Source organism: Eubalaena glacialis, chromosome 19 (assembly GCF_028564815.1).
Source record: "Eubalaena glacialis isolate mEubGla1 chromosome 19, mEubGla1.1.hap2.+ XY, whole genome shotgun sequence".
NCBI classification, from domain to species: domain Eukaryota; kingdom Metazoa; phylum Chordata; class Mammalia; order Artiodactyla; family Balaenidae; genus Eubalaena; species Eubalaena glacialis.
Genome location: NC_083734.1, coordinates 38,019,946 through 38,040,517, shown reverse-complemented (window position 1 = coordinate 38,040,517; position 20,572 = coordinate 38,019,946). Strand labels below are relative to the sequence as shown.

The 20,572-nt window shown below is 52.4% G+C and overlaps 2 protein-coding genes across 5 annotated transcripts in view; both read left to right on the top strand.

The window, feature by feature from the left end:
• Window positions 1-20,572, top strand: part of HOXB3 (homeobox B3) — a 53,913-nt gene that overhangs the window by 19,018 nt on the left and 14,323 nt on the right. For all 3 annotated transcript variants that reach the window (XM_061176503.1, XM_061176504.1, XM_061176502.1), the window contains exon 2: window positions 11,443-11,620. The gene's annotated coding sequence lies outside the window, so the exon portion shown is untranslated. The remainder of the gene's footprint in view (window positions 1-11,442; window positions 11,621-20,572) is intronic.
• HOXB4 (homeobox B4) lies at window positions 579-9,955 on the top strand. Of its 2 annotated transcripts, XM_061176510.1 has the most exons (3): window positions 579-605; window positions 7,196-7,604; window positions 8,442-9,955. In XM_061176510.1, the coding sequence occupies exons 1-3, from the start codon at window positions 597-599 to the stop codon at window positions 8,738-8,740; spliced, it is 717 nt and encodes a 238-aa protein (XP_061032493.1). In that variant the 5' UTR covers window positions 579-596; the 3' UTR covers window positions 8,741-9,955. The 2 variants fall into 2 exon arrangements, with proteins under 2 accessions (XP_061032493.1, XP_061032492.1); XM_061176509.1 differs by lacking the exon at window positions 579-605 and having other exon boundaries at window positions 6,942-7,604.

Genomic DNA, 20,572 nt, shown 5'->3' with positions numbered 1-20,572 from the left:
ACGCTGAGCTCTCTCTCCAGCCTTTTGGGGGCCTATGGCCCCCTCCTCTCCCAAGGAACACTTGCTCCAAGCTCTCTCCACTCTTCACCCCAGAAACACCCTTCTCCAGGTCAGCCCATTCTATGGCTTCCCATATGTCCCCACTCCTGTCAACGGCAACTGCGGCCCCATTCTGGGGGACAAGAATGGAGAGGGGTGGGTCGTCAAAAGTTCTTCCAGCCATCTAAACATAAGAGAACGGTGAAAATGCGGGAAGTGGTGAAAAAAGCCGGAAGTGGAGTCAGCATCTTTTCCCGAGGAGGAGTTATTGAATAATCGAAAGACTGACTCCTCTTCTCCAGGCCTAAGGCCCTTAGTGGGGGCGGGGGAGGAAGGGTAGGGAAGACGTTTTGCGCTTGGGTTTCTGCAGCCGGCGCAGCAGAATGAGACCCTGGGCCGTGAGGCCAGTGTTATTGCCCGAGGGGTCGCGAAGTTGGAGGGTCAAAAGTTTACAGCGTGCGTGAGCCGGCCGCAGCGGCGTCTAGCGGCTGGGGCGGGGTGGAAGAGGGGAGGAGGCAGTGTGTGTGTGTGTGAAGACAGAAGAAAGCGAGCAAGGGATGCTCGAGGTAAGGAAGACTTGTGGGCTCGGGGAGTGCGGGAGCGGAACTGGAGAGGGGAGAGGCAGATATCTGGGGAAGGAGAAACTGAGGGAGGAAGAAACCCTTCTCCCCAGACTGGCTCTGGTGGGGTGGGGAGCTGCACAAAAGAAAGCGCTCTGGGCATGGCCAATCCTCTGCGCAATTTTCTCTCCCAAAGACAACCTTTGAGTCACCATATAAAATTTAATTAAAACCTACCCAGCCGCACACATTTTAAAAATCCAATTACCCACACGTCCTTGCAGGACGTTTGGTGGGGCCAAAGAAGTCTTCCAAGGTGAAGACCTGACTCCAACCCACATCAGCCCCACCAGGCTTCCCCTAAAGGGGCCAAACAGCTGGATCCCCCACCTCCTCCTCCCTCCAGCCAGGCCTGTTTTTTCAGGGATTACCCCCAGACGGGGTCCAGGCAGTTGGAGTCCAGTAACCATGGGCCAGGACTGGAGGGAGTTTAAAAACTCCCATCCCTCTTTCCTGATCGCTTGGGTTTAAGCACTTGGATATTGAAAGAAGTTTAGCTTGTTAATTCTCTCACTCTCTCCCAAACCTACACTTGTATGTTCTTCCAGAGTCCCTCTCTTCCTATTTCAAGGAGGGAGGGGAAATGAGAAGGAAAAATACTGAATGGCCTCACAGAGATCTTTTTAACTGGCGACCTGAAATGAACCTTGAATCCGTGCATTAAGCTTAGCTCATAAGTAAAATGCTTAGAGAGACTAATTATAACACCAGGGCATATGCTTATTTGGGGTCTTTAAGTGACTGTTTGTTGCATTATGAGATGTCATCATATTCTCTTCTAAGCATTTAATGTAGGAGGTACTCTCTGGGTGTTTGTCCCGCCAGAAAAAAAGATAACCTGGGAGTTTTTATGAAGATGCGTTTTGAAATATGGCCAGAAGAGACCACAGTTTAATGTCAAATTTCAAATCAATTTGACCCCAATTTTTTTTAATTAAACCAATTGGGTGTGGGTCCTCATTTCTACTTGGCCTTCAGGCAAGTTTTTCTGGGGAGTCAGGCCACAGGGAATTCCTAGAGTCCAGAGGAGGTAGAGGTCAAAACCTGAACTGGAGAATCTATCTCTTTCTGTTCCTCCTCAGTCTCTTTTCCCTCCATTCCAGGACAGTATGTTAGCAAGTTGATAGTTTTGTGGAATAGACTGGAGCAGCCCAAGGTCCTGGGCTGGAGGGGCCTCAGAATGAGAAAGAGGAGTCCTCTGCCATCCCAGGCCAAGTTGGGTACCTTGGGATGCTCTCTTCCGGCCTCCCGGCACTAGGGAGATACCCCCTTGCAGACACTCCCCGTAGACTTGAACTGGGTGGAGGGGGAGTCACCTGATCTACTTCTGCTGGTTCCTTGGAGGCTGGAGAAAGGGGGAAATGTATTGCTGGCCCGTCACCTATTTCTGATCCTGGAGGGACAAAGCAAAGAAAATCTCTTGAGTATTTTTACCACCTCTCTGATTTGCTCCTCAACCTCCTTGTGGTGGTGCTGGGGGTAGGCAAAGGAGTTACTGTACAGATGAGAAATAGTTTTAAATAAAAATGCAGATGGGGAGGATACTGTTTGATTTTTAAAGGAGAATTAAAGCTTCTGAAAGCCAGTGCCCCAGCTTTGACCAGTGCAGTCCAGCCCTTCTCTCAGGATTCTATCTTCCCCAAACATGCTGGCCTATGAACCAAATCTCAGCACCAGGAGGTAGAGGGGTCATTCCTGGGGCCCTGGAGCCTCTAAAGTTTTGGCAGAAATGGGGGTCTCTCTGGCATTGAGGGGCAGAACAAAGCAGATGGAGTGTGCAGTTGGGTGGGAATACAGGCCTTGTCAGTGCAGCCATTTATAGGGGAGGAAGGAGGGAAGGGGGCTCTGGCTGAGGCCTGCTCTCTGGGACCCAGATCCCCACATTTCCACTTCTCCAGGTGCCAGCCTCCATCACAGGCCGCAAAGGGAACCCCCGTGGAGTTCTACCCTTTCCCTCTTGGCCCCCGAACGAGAGCTGACAAAAAATATAGGAATGATGGAATATCAAAGAAGAGGCGGGGCCGGGCTGAGTCCTATCCGAATGGGACTTTTTGGGGGTGGGGGTTGGGGGAAGGGGAGAGAAGTTTCTGGCAAAAAGAGCTGGAGAGGATGAGCTGAATCAAATTCCTTGCTCTGTCATTTTTCTCCCAAGTAATGACCTGCGCAAAATTCAATATGACCGAGCGAACTGCGCGAGCGTATTATAGTAACTGCCTGCTCGTAGGGGAGGCCCGAGAGGGGTGAACCGCAGGTCACGGCGTCTAAAAATTATTAAAATGTTCGAGAGCCTGGTGACGCGCCTAGCTGTTTAACAAAGACTGCCAAAGTATGAGATTAATACGAAAACTTGCGCTTCAAAAACAAAAACACACCACAAAAAAAAAAAAAAAAAAGGCTTGTTCCGGCCACCAAGGGGGCCCGGAGCTCCTCTGCCCGCCGCCGCGGTTCGGTTTTCCGAACACACAATAGTGGACGAGAGCGAGCTCGTCGGGGGCCGCGCGGACTCGCGGGCGGGTTGGCGGCCTGCAGGGCGCGGGGAGCGGCCCGGTGAGTACTCCCGCCCGCGCCCCTCCGGGCCTGGCGCTCCTCCGCGCCGCTGGCGGTGCGGGCCGCCGGGGCTCGCCCTCCCGGCCTCAGGGTCTCCCTCCCTCGCTCAGTCCCTCCCTCCCCGCCGACAAAAGGTAGCCGATGCGACGCGGGCTGGGCACGCCTGGGACGGCGGAGGGACTGAGCAGCGAGAGGTCACTCCAGCAACCTGTGGCTGCAGGGAAAAGGCGGCCGGCGGGCCAGCGACCCACTGGGAGCGCCGGGGAGGTGGCTCTGAACGCGGGTGGAGCCTTGGTTCTTTCTTATTATTATGCGTATTGATGTTAGTGCTCTTCGGGGGTGGAGGGAGAGGCAGCCTCCTGCTCTGAACCCCGTCTTGGAAGTCGCTGATAAACCAAGTCCTCCACCCATCGCGGTGGGACTGGCTGGGGTGGGGGTTGCGGCGCCTCGGTGGGATGGGCAGGTGGCGGCTCTCAGCGCGCAGCGCTCTGTCCCCAGAATCAGCCACACACAGCCCCGCGGGCTCTGCTTCCCATCCCTCTCTCTTGGGGTGCTTGGGGCACTTGGACCGCATCTCTTGAGAAAGTGTAGAGCAGCAGAGAGGCCCCGGTGGCCAGCGCATTGGCCCTCCCCAAATTCCGAAAAGCGTTCGAGTTGGACGGGTTTCAGGGACGCGAGTTGAGAAGGACAGGAGGTATGGGGTGGCTGAGGGGCCTGGCCAGCTGGAAAGGGTCGTGGAGCCCCTCACTAAAGTGGCCCTTGACAAGACTTGGAAAAGCCCCTGCTTGACGCTGGTGGGCTGTTGGGGGTCCTATCACACATTTTGTCTGTGGATCCAGGGTCAGGTGCCAGTCTCCCTGGGTGCCTAAATGGGGTTCTGAGATTACTTATTGGACCCTCTCTTGGCAAAGATAACTACAATATTAGTGTGTGTGTGTGTGTGTGTGTGTGTGATTTTTCAAATATAGGTGAGTCCAGCCTGGCTGGGAGAGTGTTGGTGTTAGAAATCAGGCCCGGAAGCCAACCTTGGTAATCTAGATTTGGGATAGAAAATCAGAAGGTTTCTGGGCTTAGCTGCTGGTAGGTGGAAACTCTCCTCCTATCCACCTGCAAGGGTCCCAGGACTAGGGATGGGCAGAGACCTTTAGAGTATGGTGGTTAGAGGGTTGCTTTTTGTTTTGTTGATGTACTTGTTAAAGAAATTGATATTATTCTGATTTGTTCACTAGGGATGCAAGTATTCTTCAGACCTAGAGAGATGAATGGGGAGTCTGGGTGCAGAAGAGGCTTCTGTGAACCCTTCTCCTCACCCTGTGAAGGCCCTCAGCTTTCACAGTCTAGGACGCAGTTCCCTTCAGCTCCATCCTCAGTCTCCCAGCTTAGTAAACTCAGTGGTTACTGGCAGCCTCAGGAAGTCCCTTCAGAAATTTCAGATCCCCCAGGTTTCCCAGATCCCCATTTTGGTCCCACTGCCAGCAACCCTAGCAGGTGGCTGAATGAGCAATTTTAGACTGAGAGAGCGTGCCCGGAGCTAGGGAGGTGGGGGAAATGGGGTTCCTCCTCACACTTTACCTATTATCCCCCTTTTCTGGCCCCAGGAGGTATGGGAGGTTGGGAGGGGCCGGAATATCATCTGGCTGCATCTTTTATGGTTCCTCATTGCCCTTCATTCGGAAATGAAACGCCTTTGATCTTTTCTCAGGTTGTAAACGGAATTGCCCATCATTAAATATCCGGGGCCCCATCTGCTTGGTCTCCCAGCATTTTTCTTTACAGCTGTTTCTCTTTTTACCATTGAATTTTTCTAAAAGGACTTTTATGACCCCCCCCCCTTCACACCCAGCCGCCTCTCCCTCTTCCTTTTGCTGAGAGGCGCCTTGGAAAATATCTAGATATTCGTTTGATCGAAAACTAAAGGCTGCAAGGGGCACGGAGTTGCCGATTGGGGTTTTGTTTCTTTTTAAAAAAAAAAAAAAGTCCTGGGGGGAGGGGAGGGGCGCGAGGGCACCCAGAAGGGCCTGATTCTGACTATACCGCAGCCTCAGGATGACCCTTCCTCCTTTTGTGCTTAGCTAATGTTTACATCTCATAATTCATGCGCCGCCGAGTTGCGCAGCGGCCCCAAGGTTCGCGTCCCTTTGCGGGACCGGCAGCTTCTATTTCTCTCTAATAGAAGAGGAAGAGAGTTGAAAACCTTGTAATCCCAGGAATGGACCCGCAGTGACTTTTCCTGCTCCCAGACCTCAAAACTTGAACAAAACGAAATAAAATCGAAGCACTCAAACCACACCCCAAACGAAGGACGCGTGGAAAGTAGGAGAACTGGAAAATTTCTGGGCCAAGAAGATCTATCTGTCTTCTGTATATACCCTGTAGATCCGAATTTGTGTAAGGAATTTTGTGGTCACAAATTCGTATCTAGGGGAATATGTAGTTGACATAAACACTCCGCTCATTTTTTTTTTCCTAAATGAGGACCATCCGGTGACTGACCACACGAAGACTCCTTCCTTCTCCTTTCTCTTTCTTTTTCTCCCTCAACTGCTTAGAGATGCAGGAATCGTCTACCTGAAATCTCCCCCTGCCTGCCCTTGGGAGGCTTGGTCCTTTTTCACTTCTCTTAAAAGGTTAATATTGTTGCTGATGTTTTTATTTTATCCTCTCCCTCCAGCCCACCTATCCCTATTTTGGGCTTAGGGAGGCTTCACTGAAAATCCGGTAAAAATGACTTGTCTTCAGTGTGCGAAGGCAAAGGAAATTTGCTTTTCAAACGGATGCAGAGGTCGCCTTTCCGTTTGGGTTCAGAATAAGATGCCCTGGAAACACACGATTACCAAGGGGTGTTATTGTGTGGGGATCACCCCTGTCTCCTATCCTCAGCATCACAAGGATGTGAGATTTCTGCTCGCTGCGCAGGCGGCCGCATTAGCGGCAATTACAACATCTGGACGCCGCGGTTAGCGTTGCTCCGGTGCTTCTGGAATTAGCAAATTTCTATTCAACGTGCTCTCAAAAGTTGGAGGTTTTTTACTCCAGTGCTCATGTTTAGTGTGGGAAACCAAGTCGTTTCTCCCGGCTTGGGCCGCGTGGGGTAAGGGGAGGAGTGGATAGGAGAGGGAAACAGACGGACTGACTGACACAGCCAAACTAATAGCGCAGCTAAATGCGATTTGGAAGGCGAGGTCTCCCCGAATTAGTGCATGAATTTCCTATCGATCCGCCCGCGGTTCCATTCATCTCTGACAAGTCCCTCCGTGCACCCGCCTGGTTGCTCCGATGACTCCTCTCTCACTCCCTACCCCTCCCCGTGCGGCTGCAGAGAAAAGGCCCACGCTCAGTGCCTCTCCCCCGTGTGGGTTCCCCTCTCAGGCGGAGCCCCTAGTCCGCCCCTCACTTAACTCCCCCGCACAGACGCCGGGTGCAGGGGCTCCCCCTCGCCACGTCGTGAGGAGGGGCTGGGGCCCTAAGGAAGGCCTGGGGGAGGTGAGGCAGGACAGGAGGGGCCACACCCGGAGCCCCAGCTTCTGAGGGGATCCAGGGATTGCGCTCCGCCCAGCGCCCCAACAGGCCCTCGGGTGGCAACCTGCTCACTCGCTCTCCATCTCCCTCCCTCCCCATCTCCCTCCCTCCCTCTCCCCGATCCTGGTGAGGAGAAGCGAGGAGGCGGTCGCCCCGCAGGAGCCCTATGTAAATCCTAGTGTTGGGTGGGGAGGGGGGGGGAAGAGAAGAAGGGGAAATAAACCTCTTTGGCTGGAGTAGGGTCCGGGTGAGCAGATTTCCTTATCCGGGAATCGCAGGCGGGGCGGCCATTGGCTCCGAGGATCACGTGGGCCCCTAACTTTGTTCACTTGACAGTAAGTAGGAGGGCTTTCGGAAACAGGAAAACGAGTCAGGGGTCGGAATAAATTTTAGTATATTTTGTGGACAATTCCCAGAAATTAATGGCTATGAGTTCTTTTTTGATCAACTCAAACTATGTCGACCCCAAGTTCCCTCCGTGCGAGGAATATTCACAGAGCGATTACCTACCCAGCGACCACTCGCCGGGGTACTACGCCGGCGGCCAGAGGCGAGAGAGCAGCTTCCAGCCGGAGGCGGGCTTCGGGCGGCGCTCCGCGTGCACCGTGCAGCGTTACGCGGCCTGCCGGGACCCTGGGCCCCCGCCGCCTCCGCCACCGCCCCCGCCGCCCCCGCCACCGCCCGGGCTGTCCCCTCGGGCTCCCGCTCCACCGCCCTCTGGGGCCCTCCTCCCGGAGCCCGGCCAGCGCTGCGAGGCGGTCAGCAGCAGCCCCCCGCCGCCTCCCTGCGCTCAGAACCCCCTGCACCCCAGCCCGTCCCACTCCGCGTGCAAAGAGCCCGTCGTCTACCCCTGGATGCGCAAAGTTCACGTGAGCACGGGTGAGTGCGTGGGCACCCCTTCCCCCTCCCACCCCCGGCGCTTTACACCAAAGGGACCTCGAGGCATGGGGGGGGGGGGGAGCTAGGGGAAGCCAATTGTCCCCGCTATAAACTCGCCATTGCCGGAGATTTACGGTCGCCTGTTTTCAGAGCCACATAATTACATCCCCCATAAATTTTTATGGCCTGGTGGGCCCCGCACCTTTGAAGTCGGTTCCCCATCCTCTTTGCCATTCTCACCAGCGACTTTTTCGCCAGGGAGATGCAGTCTCAGTGAAATTGGAAATTGGGGAGGGGTGTAAGGGGGGGAGGAGAAGGGGGAGGAGGTAATCTGTATTTAAGCTGAGAGTTGAGTCAACTCCCTGTATTTTTTATTTTTTTTCCTTTCTTTCCTCTAGTCTGGCTCCTTGGCTTGAGAAGTGGGCAAAAGTTTTTACTGGGGGCAGGCACTGCTTGGAATCTGAGCAGAGAGGGTGGGAACTAACAGAAGAAAGGTTTAATGAAGCCCCCTCCCTCTTTCACCCCTCATTCTCCCATCCCGGGCCCCAGGCCACGTGCGTGCGGGGAGAGAGGAGCGATTAAAACCTTGTGAAGATTCCTCACTCCCCCCAGACACCCAAACAACAACGTCGTGACCACACAATCCTCCAAAACTTAGAGGTCTCTTTCTCTTCCTGGGGTCCCGCTTTCTCTTTCATCCCCACCCCCTCTGGAGGAAGAAGAGGTGGCAGGAGAGGGAGGGAGGGAGACACTGTGTTAGCTGGAAGAAAGGGCTCTCCCTCCTCCCTTTCGGGGCAATAAAACTTTCTCTTTCTCCCTCTCTTTGTGTGTGTCCAGTAAACCCCAATTACGCCGGCGGGGAGCCCAAGCGCTCTCGGACCGCCTACACTCGCCAGCAGGTCTTGGAGCTGGAGAAAGAATTTCACTACAACCGCTACCTGACGCGGCGCCGGAGAGTGGAGATCGCCCACGCGCTCTGCCTCTCTGAACGCCAGATTAAGATTTGGTTCCAGAACCGGCGAATGAAGTGGAAAAAAGACCACAAGTTGCCCAACACCAAGATCCGCTCGGGTGGCACCGCAGGCGCAGCCGGAGGGCCCCCTGGCCGGCCCAACGGAGGCCCCCCCGCGCTCTAGTGTCCCCCACGTGGGAGCCGCGAACCTCGGGGCGGGGGTGGGTTGCGAGCGCGGGGGGGGCGGTTGGGGGAGACGCGGGAGGGGACCCTGAGGCCTGGGTCCGAAAAAGCCTACCTGCCCTCCCCCACTTTGTCTATTTACACGAATAAATGCGGAGGAGGGGGGAGGGGAAGCTTTATTTATAGAAATGACAATAGGGAGGCGGGCGAGGCCCCCCAGAAGCAAGGTTCAAGTCTCTTGCTTTCTTCCTTAAAAAAAAGAAGGAAGAAAGAAAAAGAAAGAAATAGGAGGAGGTTGCACTCCTCATTTTCAGCTTTGGTGAAGATGGATCCACGTTTCTTCTTTAATCACGCCAGGCCCAGGCCCATCTGTCTTGTTTACTCTGCCGAGGAGAGGACGGGCCTCGGTGGCGACCATTACCTCGACACCCCGCTAACAAATGAGGCCCGGCTTGGCCGCCGCCGCCGCCGCCGCCGCCTCTGCTGCTGCCGCTGCTGGAAGACAGTCTGGATTTTTTTTCTTTGTCCCCCATTCCTGAAACCCAGCGAAAGCATCCTCTGACTGCCAAATAGCGCAGTGTTTTGGCCACGGTAACAAACACACGCACACAACCTCTCTCCCCCTCCGTGCCCGTTCATGGGGACGCTGGCCGCTCACCCCCTTCCACTGCGGGGCTGGGGTAGGGACCACAGGAAGGAGACAAGTGGAGGCGGGTGGGGGGATGCGTGCCTCGGCTTACGCAGGAGCAGGGCAGGGAAATTGAGTCCAAGAGAAAGAGAGGACCCAGAGACCAGGAGGGCCTTCCTCTGGAAGGTCAAGCCGTGTCTGGCGGGGTGAGGGGCCAGTGGCGGGGTGAGGGGCCAGTTGCGTTGTGGGAGCTGGGCACAACCCTCTGGCCAATCTGGAGTTGTACAGTGGAGGCCTGTTCCAGACTGAAAGTGAATGTGAAACTAGGAAATAAAATGCCCTTCCCACCTGGGAGATGAGGTTACAGAGACCTCTCCCATAGTTCATCATTGTTGCATTGATTATTATTATTATTATTATTAATTATTTTATGTCATGTGCGTCCTCTCTCCTGTGCTCTTTCTGACATTCCAAACCAGGACTCTTCTTAGTTCTGGGGCTGCCTGAGTCTAGAACCCTTTGTTGGCGTGAAAATGTGTGTCCTGTACAGAGTGACAATAGAAATAAATGTTTGGTTTCTTGTGACCAGCACGGCGTGTTTTTGTTGAAACCTTGATGTGAAGATGCAGATAAATGCCTCCCAGAGTATATTTTAGGCACCGCAGTCCATTCGACCGCACATTTATGTGGTTGAGGAATTTTTTCAAAGGATCCGATGGGAATTTGTATCTCAGAGGACTCCAAATTGTGGTGGCTGGTTTGTTTTCCTTTTGGGGTGGGTGTGTTTTGTTTGGGGCTTTTAATTTTTCCCGTCTAGTCCAAAAATGGATTGAAAGGACTGGGAGGGCTGACTCCAATCCCTAATGAGGGGAAAATGTTTCATTGTAGAACACAAGAGGCTTATGTATGACAAAGGCTTTCATATAGTGATTTATTTGTCATAAGCAAATAAAATGCGGTTAAAGCTGTCTCCTTCTAGACAGACGGCTCTTTGCTTATTAAAGTTCCGAGAGAGGATTCTGAGCTGCCGGCCTCTTTCCTCCCGCGTAAGAAGGTATCGTTTTCCTCTGAGGTGTTTAAGGCTTTAATGAGTCTAATTTTTTGCACAGATGTTTCTGGGTGTTTGCAGGTTTTCAGAGTATTTTTATATTACAAAGGAGCTAGCCGGTGCCATAGCTCAAACTCTGACAAGCAAATAGATAATCAAGAAGACAAATGGCCTCTTTTGTGAAGCCCTGCTCCTGTATTAATTTTCATTTTCTTTCTCATAGAAAGTATCGAAAGTATGACTGGGGACCAAATAGCTTTCTGTCTCTGAGGTCCCAGTCACCCCTAGAATGGAGTGGGGGAAGGGAGGGGTGCAGGTGACCCTCAGAAGCTCTGTCAGGCTTGGGCTGCTTTGGGGCTGAGCCCAAGAGAGGTTCTAAGGTCTGGGGGCTCCGGCCTCGGGGCTCTGGTCCGGTGGTGGCTCCGGGTACAGCCATCCCGCCTCCCAAAAGCTCAGGGCTTGGGAGAGCAGATGCATTTAAAAGTCGTTTTTCGGTTCCATCTCCCTTCAGAAAATAAAAATAACCAATTCCACCAGCGCGTTTTACTGTTATTTCTTTTGCATTCTTCCGGTGTGCAGCTCCCGGGCGTCTGAGGCTGGGTAGGGCCCGGGAGAGACCGGGCCGGCCGGGATCCACCGCGCGGGAAGGGGCGTTTGAACCGCTCGTTTCAGTGCTGCGGGGATACTGGTAGCAAATCGCCTGGACCTGGAGGTTGAAAGTGGCGAGCTTTGTTTTCGGTGGAATCGCGGTGTGATGTTTAGCTGCCAAGGGATGCGGCGGCCCTTCCCTTCTAGAGGGGAAAATAGTTCTTAAAAAGCATATGCCCCCCCCAATGTCTCTATAGAACCAAATCAAAGCTGCTCTTAGGAAGGTATGAATAGAATAAAAAAGATTTCTATGGAGCTTAAAGTTCACAGCCATTCTGTGTAGACAAGAGCTAAGAAAAATGTGAGAATTATACAGAAAACCATTAATCACTTCTTTTCTTTAAATACGTATCCTCTCTCCTTTGTTATTATTCAACAGCAAATCTCCGCAGACCGGCTGTTGGGGGAAAAAAGTGTTAGCCGCCACTCCCGGATCTGCAAGGGGGAAAAAATTTGGAACCATAAAGCTGAAAACTTTTTTCTCTCAGTTTGGAAGAAGCCGTTCGTCATGAATGGGATCCGCAGAGTTCAGGCGAGAGGAGGCGAGAGGCTCAAAGGTAACAAAGCCCCCGCCTGGGCTGGCTTTTTTTTTTTAATCGTTTTATGAGCTCTTTTTACTAGGGAAAGAAGAAACACTCTCTCGCCTCCTTCTTTTTCTTTTTCAACTATCTTTGCGGGGTTTTTATGGTGGACGGTTGGTCAGGTTTGATGCCTTTTACGATGACAGATGCTTGGGTCAGGGACTGACACCTGGAGAGTGTTTGAATTGATTGGGACTGAGGTGTTAGGCACCAGAAAAACCCCAGAAAAGGTTGTTTATGAGGCAGCTCAGAAGTGCTTTCTGGTTTTAGAAAATGCAGGAGGGCCTTGGGAGCCCCAGCATGTGTGTGTGTGTGTGTGTGTGTGTGCAGCGAGGCGAGGTGCACATGCGGCCCGTGGGTTCCGTGACTCTGCTTGTCTACACTGGGGGCTGGTGTCCCACAGGTCTGTTGACCGGTGAGCAGTTGTCACTGCCACCTCCTGGAAAAAATGGAATGCAATTTTTGGATGGAATGCCCCAACCTCAGAGCAGGGTATAGGTGGATGTCTTCGGTTTTTCTTTTTGTGTCTGTGTTGGGATTCTAGACAAATATTTGCAACTCTCTGGAGCAGGAAACTGTTCTGTTCACAGGCAAGGTTCGTTGATGCCGGAATCTTCCTCTTCTTCCACTCTGCTCCCTTCCTTCTTCCTGGAGGCTCAGAGTTTAGTTTGGTTTCCTTTTGCTCTCTTGGTCTGGGGGCTCTGTTCTCCCCTCTGGGGCCCCGCTTCTGAGGGTGAGGGAGCCAGTGGGCTCTGCCTCAGACCAGAATGTGCTGGCCTTTTTTCCCTGGGGCTCACTGAGGCTTTGGAAGTAGGAGGCTGGCAGGAGAGAGAGTTCATGGAGAGGCCACGTTTTCTAGGCGATTAGCTCAGTATTAGAACCACAAAATGACCTCGGAAGCCCCTTGACCTCTCTGAGACTGGACATTGTGTTGGCTCTTGCCTCCTGCCCAGAAGGGAAAGTCACACCTCCGCAGGGAGGGGTCCTTGGGCTGTTGTATGTCCCATCTTCTCCACCCCCCACCAGCCCCCCCCAACCCCTTCTTTGCTATCTTGACATTTCTGGATTGTTTTTCTGTTACTGTCCATTGGGGAGAAAAGGAACAAAAAATTTTTTTAGCTCAGCTGGGGGAGGGAAGTAGGGTGCTGGTCTCTCTCTGTGCAGAGCTCCTTCCCTCAGGCAGACTCACCCCGCCATCCATGTCCAGTTCATCCCTCCTTCTTTCCTGTTTCGTTGGAGGGAGCTGAGGGAAGAAAGACAAAGGGAGGCAGATATGAGCGGTCCAGGGGCTTCAGAGGGCTAGGGGGACAAACCCCTGGGTCTTAAGGAGACAGAGGGCCCCCATTGCGGTTACTGTCTCTCGAGGTCTGTTATCCAAATCCACAAAATCTTAACCCATTTTCTGAAGTCCCTTTGTTTAGGAAGCTATTTCTGTAATCACTCTCACCCCCTTCCCCACTCCCCAATCCCACCCCAGCTATTCACAGAGCCCACAGAGTACCTCCCCACCAGAGGAGCAAGAGAGATGGGAGAAGGGTCAGTGCAGGCTGTTCTGACCATTGCCAGGGACAGCTGTGCCACGTTAACCAAAGTTTCCAGCAACTTTCAAGAGATGTGTGGAGGATTTGCTAAGAAGTGAACTCTGAACACAGAGCCTTTTCAAATCTATATTCTACTTGCTGTATCTTAAAAATCTACACCAGCAGCCATCCTCCTAGGAGGGGATAGAGACAAAGAGAGAGACAGACAGACACACAGACAGACTCCAGCTGGGAAGAAGGAAGTGTTCCCTTGAGTTAAGACTAGGAGAGAAAGAAACTTGCTGGGACGTATGTGGGGTGTTGGTTTGCATTTTGTAAATTTTCTCCTATGTCTTGGGGACTGTCTCAGGCAAGAAATAACTGGCGTTGGTTGGTATCCTCTCCTTTGTCCCTGGGAGGTTTAATAAATGCAGGGGCTGGAGGCCTTGGTAAGAAAAGGGAGCGAGCAGAAAGGCAAGCTGGACTGCTCCTGGGATGAAAATATTTGGGGCAATGTGCACCCATAACTCATAAGGGCAGATAACCAGTTGTGAGCCCTCTATAGGTCCAGGTGATAAAGATCTAGTCCCCTGAGTCTTTACAACCTGCTTTCTGCAATGTGAGGATTAGAGGTCCACCAAAGGGAAAGAGGAGGGAAACAATGGAAAGAGAAGGTTGGGGTTCCTTTGAGGGTTTCAGCCCCACAGGTGGGAACTGAGGGACCTTCCCCCTCCCTCACTCCCAGACCCCAACCTCTGCAGAGCTGAGTGCTGCAGGCAGGCTCCCCAGTCCCTTGGGCTCACCATCTACAATTCTAGCGGCCACCTCTATCCTCCGAATCTTTGGACCTCTCTTCCTCCAGCTCTGGGCCCTCACCACCCTCGCTCCTACTTGCACCGGTCTTGGCAGAGTAGGGCTGCCGGGTCCTGCCAGAGCCTGTCGCCACCGGGGCAGCCCCAGCGCCCGTGGTGGGTCTCCCTGGGAAGCGGCGGCCCGGGAGGGGGGTCTGGTTGGAAAGCGGAGTTGGGAAGTTTCCCAGCGTGAGTTGAGCGCTGACGGATTTGTGATCGGCCATAAAACAGGCGCGTTCAGATTCGTAAATCAATCTCGCCTTTCTCACAGTATAAACGTTCGCTTTATCGGCAGCAAGAAAGCACTCTGCTCACGCCCAGGCGCTTGTTTATTTGAACATGGACATTCCCAGGATCCGAAGAGTGTGGGCATTTTAATAGAACCTGCCCGGCGTGCCTTCGTGTCACTGGCTTTTCTTTTGCTCGTCCTTAAAAATAATTTCTCCGTTTCAGAGATTGCTGTCTTCCCATGCTCCAGCATATTCTCTCTCCTCTTTTCTCTCCCCCACCCCCTCACTCCCCACGCCCTAGTATTTTTCTTTTAGACTTTAGTGGACTGCTTTTCTTTGGGGGACCAGTTTTAATGGATTTCTGGCCAGGACCATGCAGGGAGTTGCCCTCATTGGAGCCGGGCGCGGGGCTGAATTCAATACCAGCCTGCGTTTTGTATGTGCACAATCAAAGCCGACCACCCCCCTACAGAGCCCAGGCCCGCCGGCGCCCCACCCGAGGGTTGGGAGAGGGATTCCGAGGGGACCAGGCCGGCCCAGTGCCCGAGGCAGGGGCTGCGCTGCCGCTACCGCTGGACCGGACACCACCCGGCAGTGGCGGTTTCTTCGGGGGTGGTTAGGGCACCTGGGTCCTCAACCTTCTCCCCATCCAGTCGCTTTTGGTTCAGACCCCTCCAAACAAACCGCTGGCGGCCCCTCGGCCCCATGCCCCCCTCCCCAAAACGCATCTGTTCTTCCCAGTCCACCGGCCGCTGCGGCTGCCCCAGAGCTGCTGAAGATAAGGCTGGGAGTGTGGGCGAGGGGCTCCTTCAGGAATGTCTTCCCTGCTTCCCTTTGCAACCCCATCCCACACCGTGGCCAAATACTCCGGTTCTGGGATTCTGGTCGTAACTGGTCTGCTCCTTCTGGCGCCAAGCTGTATGTGAAGGTTTGGGGGGATATTTTGTTTTGTTTTGTTTTGTTTTGTTCATATCTGAGATGAAGAAGTCTGGGTACATTTCTCTCTCTAGGCCAAGGGACTGGATTTCTCCTATCATCACCAGTGTTTAACACTTTAATATGCAATCCCCCCATCTTTTTCCTATTGATCTGTCTCCATTGTCTGCTGCTTGGAAGCAAGGGGTACTAACACCTGGGAAATGGGGACGGGGCTGTCAGGCCAACTTCAAAGCCTCTTTCTTCCCTTTCCCTCTCCTCCCCTCCAGTTCAAATCTCCAGCTGTCTTCACTGGTGTGTTGGGGGGTGGGGAAGGGCTGAGACAGGATGTGACATAGGTACAGAGAGACTGAGTGTCCACTTCTTTTGTGTAGGAAACTTAGTCCAGGTCTTTTGTCTCTAGAGCGTATTCTCAGTCAGTCAGTAGAATTTGGTTCCCTATAATAGTAACAACACAACGAAAACAAGTCCCCCTTGTGGTTACTTTCAACTCTGGAAGCTCCCAAGTCATCTCTTCACCCTGTCCCTTTTCTGCCCTTTCAAAAGGTACCACAAAAGATCTTTTTAAAAAGAGAATTAAAGCCAGAAGCCCCATTCTTTATACATATACAATCTGGACTTATGAAATGCTTCTTTTGAAGCTGATCTCTTTAGAAATTTTGTTGGTTATTTAAGGAAGAGGGGGAGTGGGTCCCACTAAAATACCCTAGGAGTGAGGGAGAGAATAGAGTTGGGGGATGCAGAGAGAGGAACTGGTTGCTGAGAAATGCAGGGTCTTGGAGAAGGACTCTGCGCCCATCCCACCCCACCCCCCAGAAGCCCCTGCAGACTACTTCTGCACCTCCACGAACTAAGCAGAAGCAGGAGGAGAAGGGAGAGAGGAGAGGTGGGCTGTGGGTAAGTGTGTGTTCTGGGGGGGGCTGGTTAGGGACTGTAGATACAGCAGATACAGATGTGAATGTGGGAGAGAGAACTAGCTACTATTCCATTTGTGGGTTGGGGGGAACCTATTTTGCAGGAAAATTTCTCCTCCTGAAGGGGAAGGTCATAGTGGTCCTTTGAGCCTGAAATCGAAAGACCCCCTTCCCCCTCCTGGTCACGTGATTCATTAAATAATTAATGCCGAGGTTGCAGAATAGATATGTATTCGTCAGGAAAATCGCAGGCTTGGTCTCCCTGTTTCTGACGTGCAATTCAACTGTCCTTTGAAAAACAAGCCTGTACCCCGAGAAAAAAAAGAGAGGGGGAGAGAGAGGGAGAGAGAGAGAAAAAGAGAGGGAGGCAGCAATAAAACAGCCCCGCAGCCGGAGCCACACCGCGGGCTGGGGTATTGTAAGTAGAAGGGATTTCTCACTACCTACCGCGTCTTATATGTCCATGTAAATTTATTGTTTGTTATTAATGTTATTGTCGTAAAATGTGACAAATAGCCATCTTCATTTCCTGCCATTTCTCTTCACACGGTCCTCTGTGTGTTTATACACATTGAGGCATTGCATAGAGATTTTAGGAATATTCCTCTTCTCTATCTCTCTCCCTCTCCCTCTCCTCCAACCTTTTTCTTGATTTATAGCAATATGGGTGTCAGCTTCTCGGCCGGCATGCCAGCCATTGTGTGTGTGTGTGTGTGTGTGTGTGTGCGCGCATCTGCGTGTGTTTGTGAGTGAGTTGTGTTGTTTATGGCCATGTCTTCGATAAATCATTTCTCACAGAAAATGATGTGGAACCTGGGCTATTTCTGTGGCCGGGAAAGAGTCACTCTCGGAGGCACTTCCTCTCTCTCTGCTCTGCTCCCAGAAGTTGGTTATTTTAGACGATTTTCAGTAATATATCAGCAGTTAATATGAAAGCTCTATAGCTGGAGGTCTTAAATTGCAGCATCTGTGATTATCAGTTAAGGTGAGATCTGTATAAATTTGGTAAACCAGAAATGCCTCATTGGCATGTAAACCCAGTCAAAGACCACAACCTAATATAAAAATTATGTTTGTGAGCCTGATAGAGCCAACATTCCTGCAGCAGCAGACAGAGCTTCATTTTTCAGCGGTTCCCCTCCAGGAGTTTGGCTGCTCTGACGCCGGCTGGGGGTAAAGAACCCAACTCTGAAGGCAGAAGGAACCTGGGGGCAAGAGAGGTGGAGGCAGGGGAAAAAATTACTGAAGTTGAAGGCAAAGATTTTTGTAGCTGACGGGGACCAAGTAGAGGTCCTTTGCAACTGGAGGGGGCTGGAGAGATTCAGTTATAGTATTAAAGCTTAACCTATAGGACTGATGTATTGAATATATGACAGGGAGCTGAGGGTGGGGAAGGAGCTACCCAAACTGGGGGAGACAATGGAGGCAGAGGCTGAAGGGCAAGGAGGGAAGCTGAAAGCTTTGGCTCCCCACCCTCCTGTCTAACAAAACAAGGAAGTGGATTCACACCCCAGTAGCCTTCCTTCGACCTCCTGAAACAAAGAAAGTTTCCTCAGCAGTGAGGGACTATATGTGTCTGGGGCTAAAGGAGGGAAAAGTTCTCTAAGCTGTTCTAGAAAAGAAATGTTCCAGGAATCAGGTGGTCTCAGAAAGTTGGAGAGTGTTTCAGGACATGGGGTGTGTTCCCCTCACTAAACCCCCATCCAAAAAGGGAGCAAATGGGGTACAGATTGGGAAGGGGAGAGCTGGTAACTTTCCCCTCTGATTTCATGTGGAGATCTGAGTACCTCCCCATTAGGGAAGGGTCTGCTGGTAGAGAGCAAAGCCAGAGGCGGCTTTTGGGGATATTATACGCTGCGCCCCGAAGTTGTTATGGATGAGGGACAGAGCCTTTGCCAAGTTCAGTCGGGGCTGCTAGCTTCTCCTTCCCTGGCTGGAGGCTGGCCAACTGACTTTATAGCCACTATTATCTGTGATACTTAACTCTGCCTGCTAGTGTAAACCTTTGAGCAGGAAAATTAGAGATGCTGTGCCCAGGTGTTAATTATTCATAGCATCAGCTGCGTCCTGGAGTGGCGGCTTAGGCCCCAGTGCTGGCGTCCAGGAGCTCACTCCCATGCTCTCCTCCAAGTGGGCGCTGAGCCCTCTTCTTGTTAACAGGCAGCTTTTAGGGTGGGTGGTAGGTGAGGCCTCCTAATTTGGTAGTCTGGGTTGAAAAGGGTTTAGGGAGAAAGAGGAGGAAAAGGCCAAGACCCTAGGCTGGGATGGGTGGGGACATTACCTGGCCTCACTAAAAGGGCCTGGGGAGAGTCTGGATTCAGGGGCAGCTTTGACAGGGCTGGAGATCATGGGGCGGGTGGGAAGGGCCGGAGGAGGCAGCAGAGAGACCTGAGGGATAGCGGGCTCCATACCCTTCAGGCCCCCCATCCTTGGGTGTTGAAGAATACCACACACACTCAGTGTGCGAAGCAAGGATTTCCTTCTCCCTCACCTGGAAAGTGAAGGGGGGTAAATGTGGAGAGGGTGAGTTCACCCCCAATCCAGTGCTCCAGAATTTAAGCCAAAGTCTTAGAATGCTGGAGAGAGGGGGAAAGGATTAACTCTTCCTTGGAGAGGAAAAGGGACATGAAGGGTGGAATGGTGGGTGTTAGTAGCTTCTGAATTCAACCTGTTCTGGAGGATGGGGAATAGCAGGAGAAGGCTGAAGGATGTGCTCCTTGGGACAGGCCAGAGCCAGTGGGGAGAGCTGGGAGCCAATCTCACAGGCCCCTGCCCCTGTGATTCCAACTCCTCCCCCCTTCTCCATCTCCCCTCCTCCTGCTGCCTCTGCCTGTGACGTGGAGGCCTGGTCCCCCCGCTTTTCCTCTCCATTCTCTCAGCCCCGTTCAGGTCTTTGTCTCTTCTGGCCCTCGGGATACCCCCTCCTCTTCCCTTTCCCCAACTCACACGCAGACTCTGCCCAGGAGACAAAAGCAGAGAGACCATCCCTCTCCACCATTATCTTTTAGTCAATCGCTGGCCCCTTGCTAAATCTCCCTATGTGAGGCCTGATGCCCTCCATCCAGGCATATAGGCCTACCCTTCAAATCAGCAAGTTTGTTGTTTTTTTAAAATATATGCATTTGGTTCATTTAGCTACGAAGCACCCTGCTTCTTACCAGTTCTGCACACACACGCACCCCATTTGCTTTTTTGCTGTGCAGGAGATGGGGTAGAATGTATTTGATGGAAGGGGCTTTAGGAAAGCTGTTGACTCTGTCTTCTCCCCAGACGCTGCTGGTGTCCACTTTCTCTATATAATTATAGTGTTTATCCCTGTGCCTTTAAGAAACTGGGCTGCTAATGCTTTAATGAGCAGAGGAGTTAGATAGAAAGATCAGGAGAGAGAGGTTGAAGTAAAAAGAGAGGGCCCAGAGAGAGAACAAGCAGCAGGATCCCTTTCTGAGGGGGGAAGTCAAGGCAGAGGCCAAGGAAAGGATGACAGGGAGAATGGAGACAAAGGCCACTCAGAGGGGCAGGGAGGCTGTCCTGGCAGAAGACATCCCACAACTTGGATGGGTACACAAACACACTCACAAAACCAGAGTTAAGTGAGAAGGAAAGTGGAAAGGAAACCACTCACTTTGCCCCCTTCTTTGTAGAAGAAGATGTCTCCACGGCAGAATGATGGGTTCCCCACCCCCCCGCCAAAAGGACAGGGCTCTGAGGCCAAGGGCTCCACACTGCCCAGAGGGGCAGCCTAATAAGTGAGGCCAGAAGTGACTTCTGGAGACACTCCTAAGTCCTTAGCAAGGCACAATTCAAATTCACTTAAGACAAAGAGAGAAGCAGAGTGTGAGAAGACAAAGGGACTGTGAGAAAGGGACAGAGACCACAGAGAAGGTTAGAAAAGGCGGAGAGAGAGAGAGAAAGGGAAAGGAAAGGAAGGGAAGGGAAAAGAGAAGAGAGAAAAACAAATAGAGACAGAAATGCAGAGAAAGAGCCCAGCCCCTTGGGGGGGGGGGCGGGCACAGACTGAGGAGAGGGCTGTAGGGTCTGGAAGCTCCTCCAGACTCTGTGCTTTCTTACAGGCAGCTGCCCAAAGCCGAGGCCATCCCAGAAACAAGGGGACTAGAGTAGACCCTGGGGGGTGCTAAATCAGGTGTGAGGCAGCTGGGGTAGGAGCTGAAGTGTCTGGAATAGCCAAGATGTCTCGGGCACTTCAAACTCCTCTTCCACCACCATCTTCAATAACTTAAAGATTGGAATCTCCCAAAACTGAATCCCTGGGGTGGGGTGGGGTTGGGTGGGTGGGCTGGTGGTTGGTGTCAGTCTCTCACACCCAGACCCAGGGAATCCTTCCTTGGCCTCTCTCCCCCTCCTGGGTTTGGTCTCTTCTTTCCCTCTTCCGGGACAGGGAGAAGAAGTTGATCTTCCAGCAGCCTGAGAACTTTCCCTTTCACCTCCAATCCACATCTCCTCCCTTGAACCCCACCCC

Excerpts from the sequence above, each read along its gene's own strand:
- HOXB4 (XM_061176509.1), top strand. The coding sequence starts at position 7,148 with ATGGCTATGAGTTCTTTTTTGATCAACTCAAACTATGTCGACCCCAAG. Across the intron at positions 7,605-8,441 it reads CAAAGTTCACGTGAGCACGG|TAAACCCCAATTACGCCGGC; the intron begins GTGAGTGCGTGG and ends GTGTGTGTCCAG.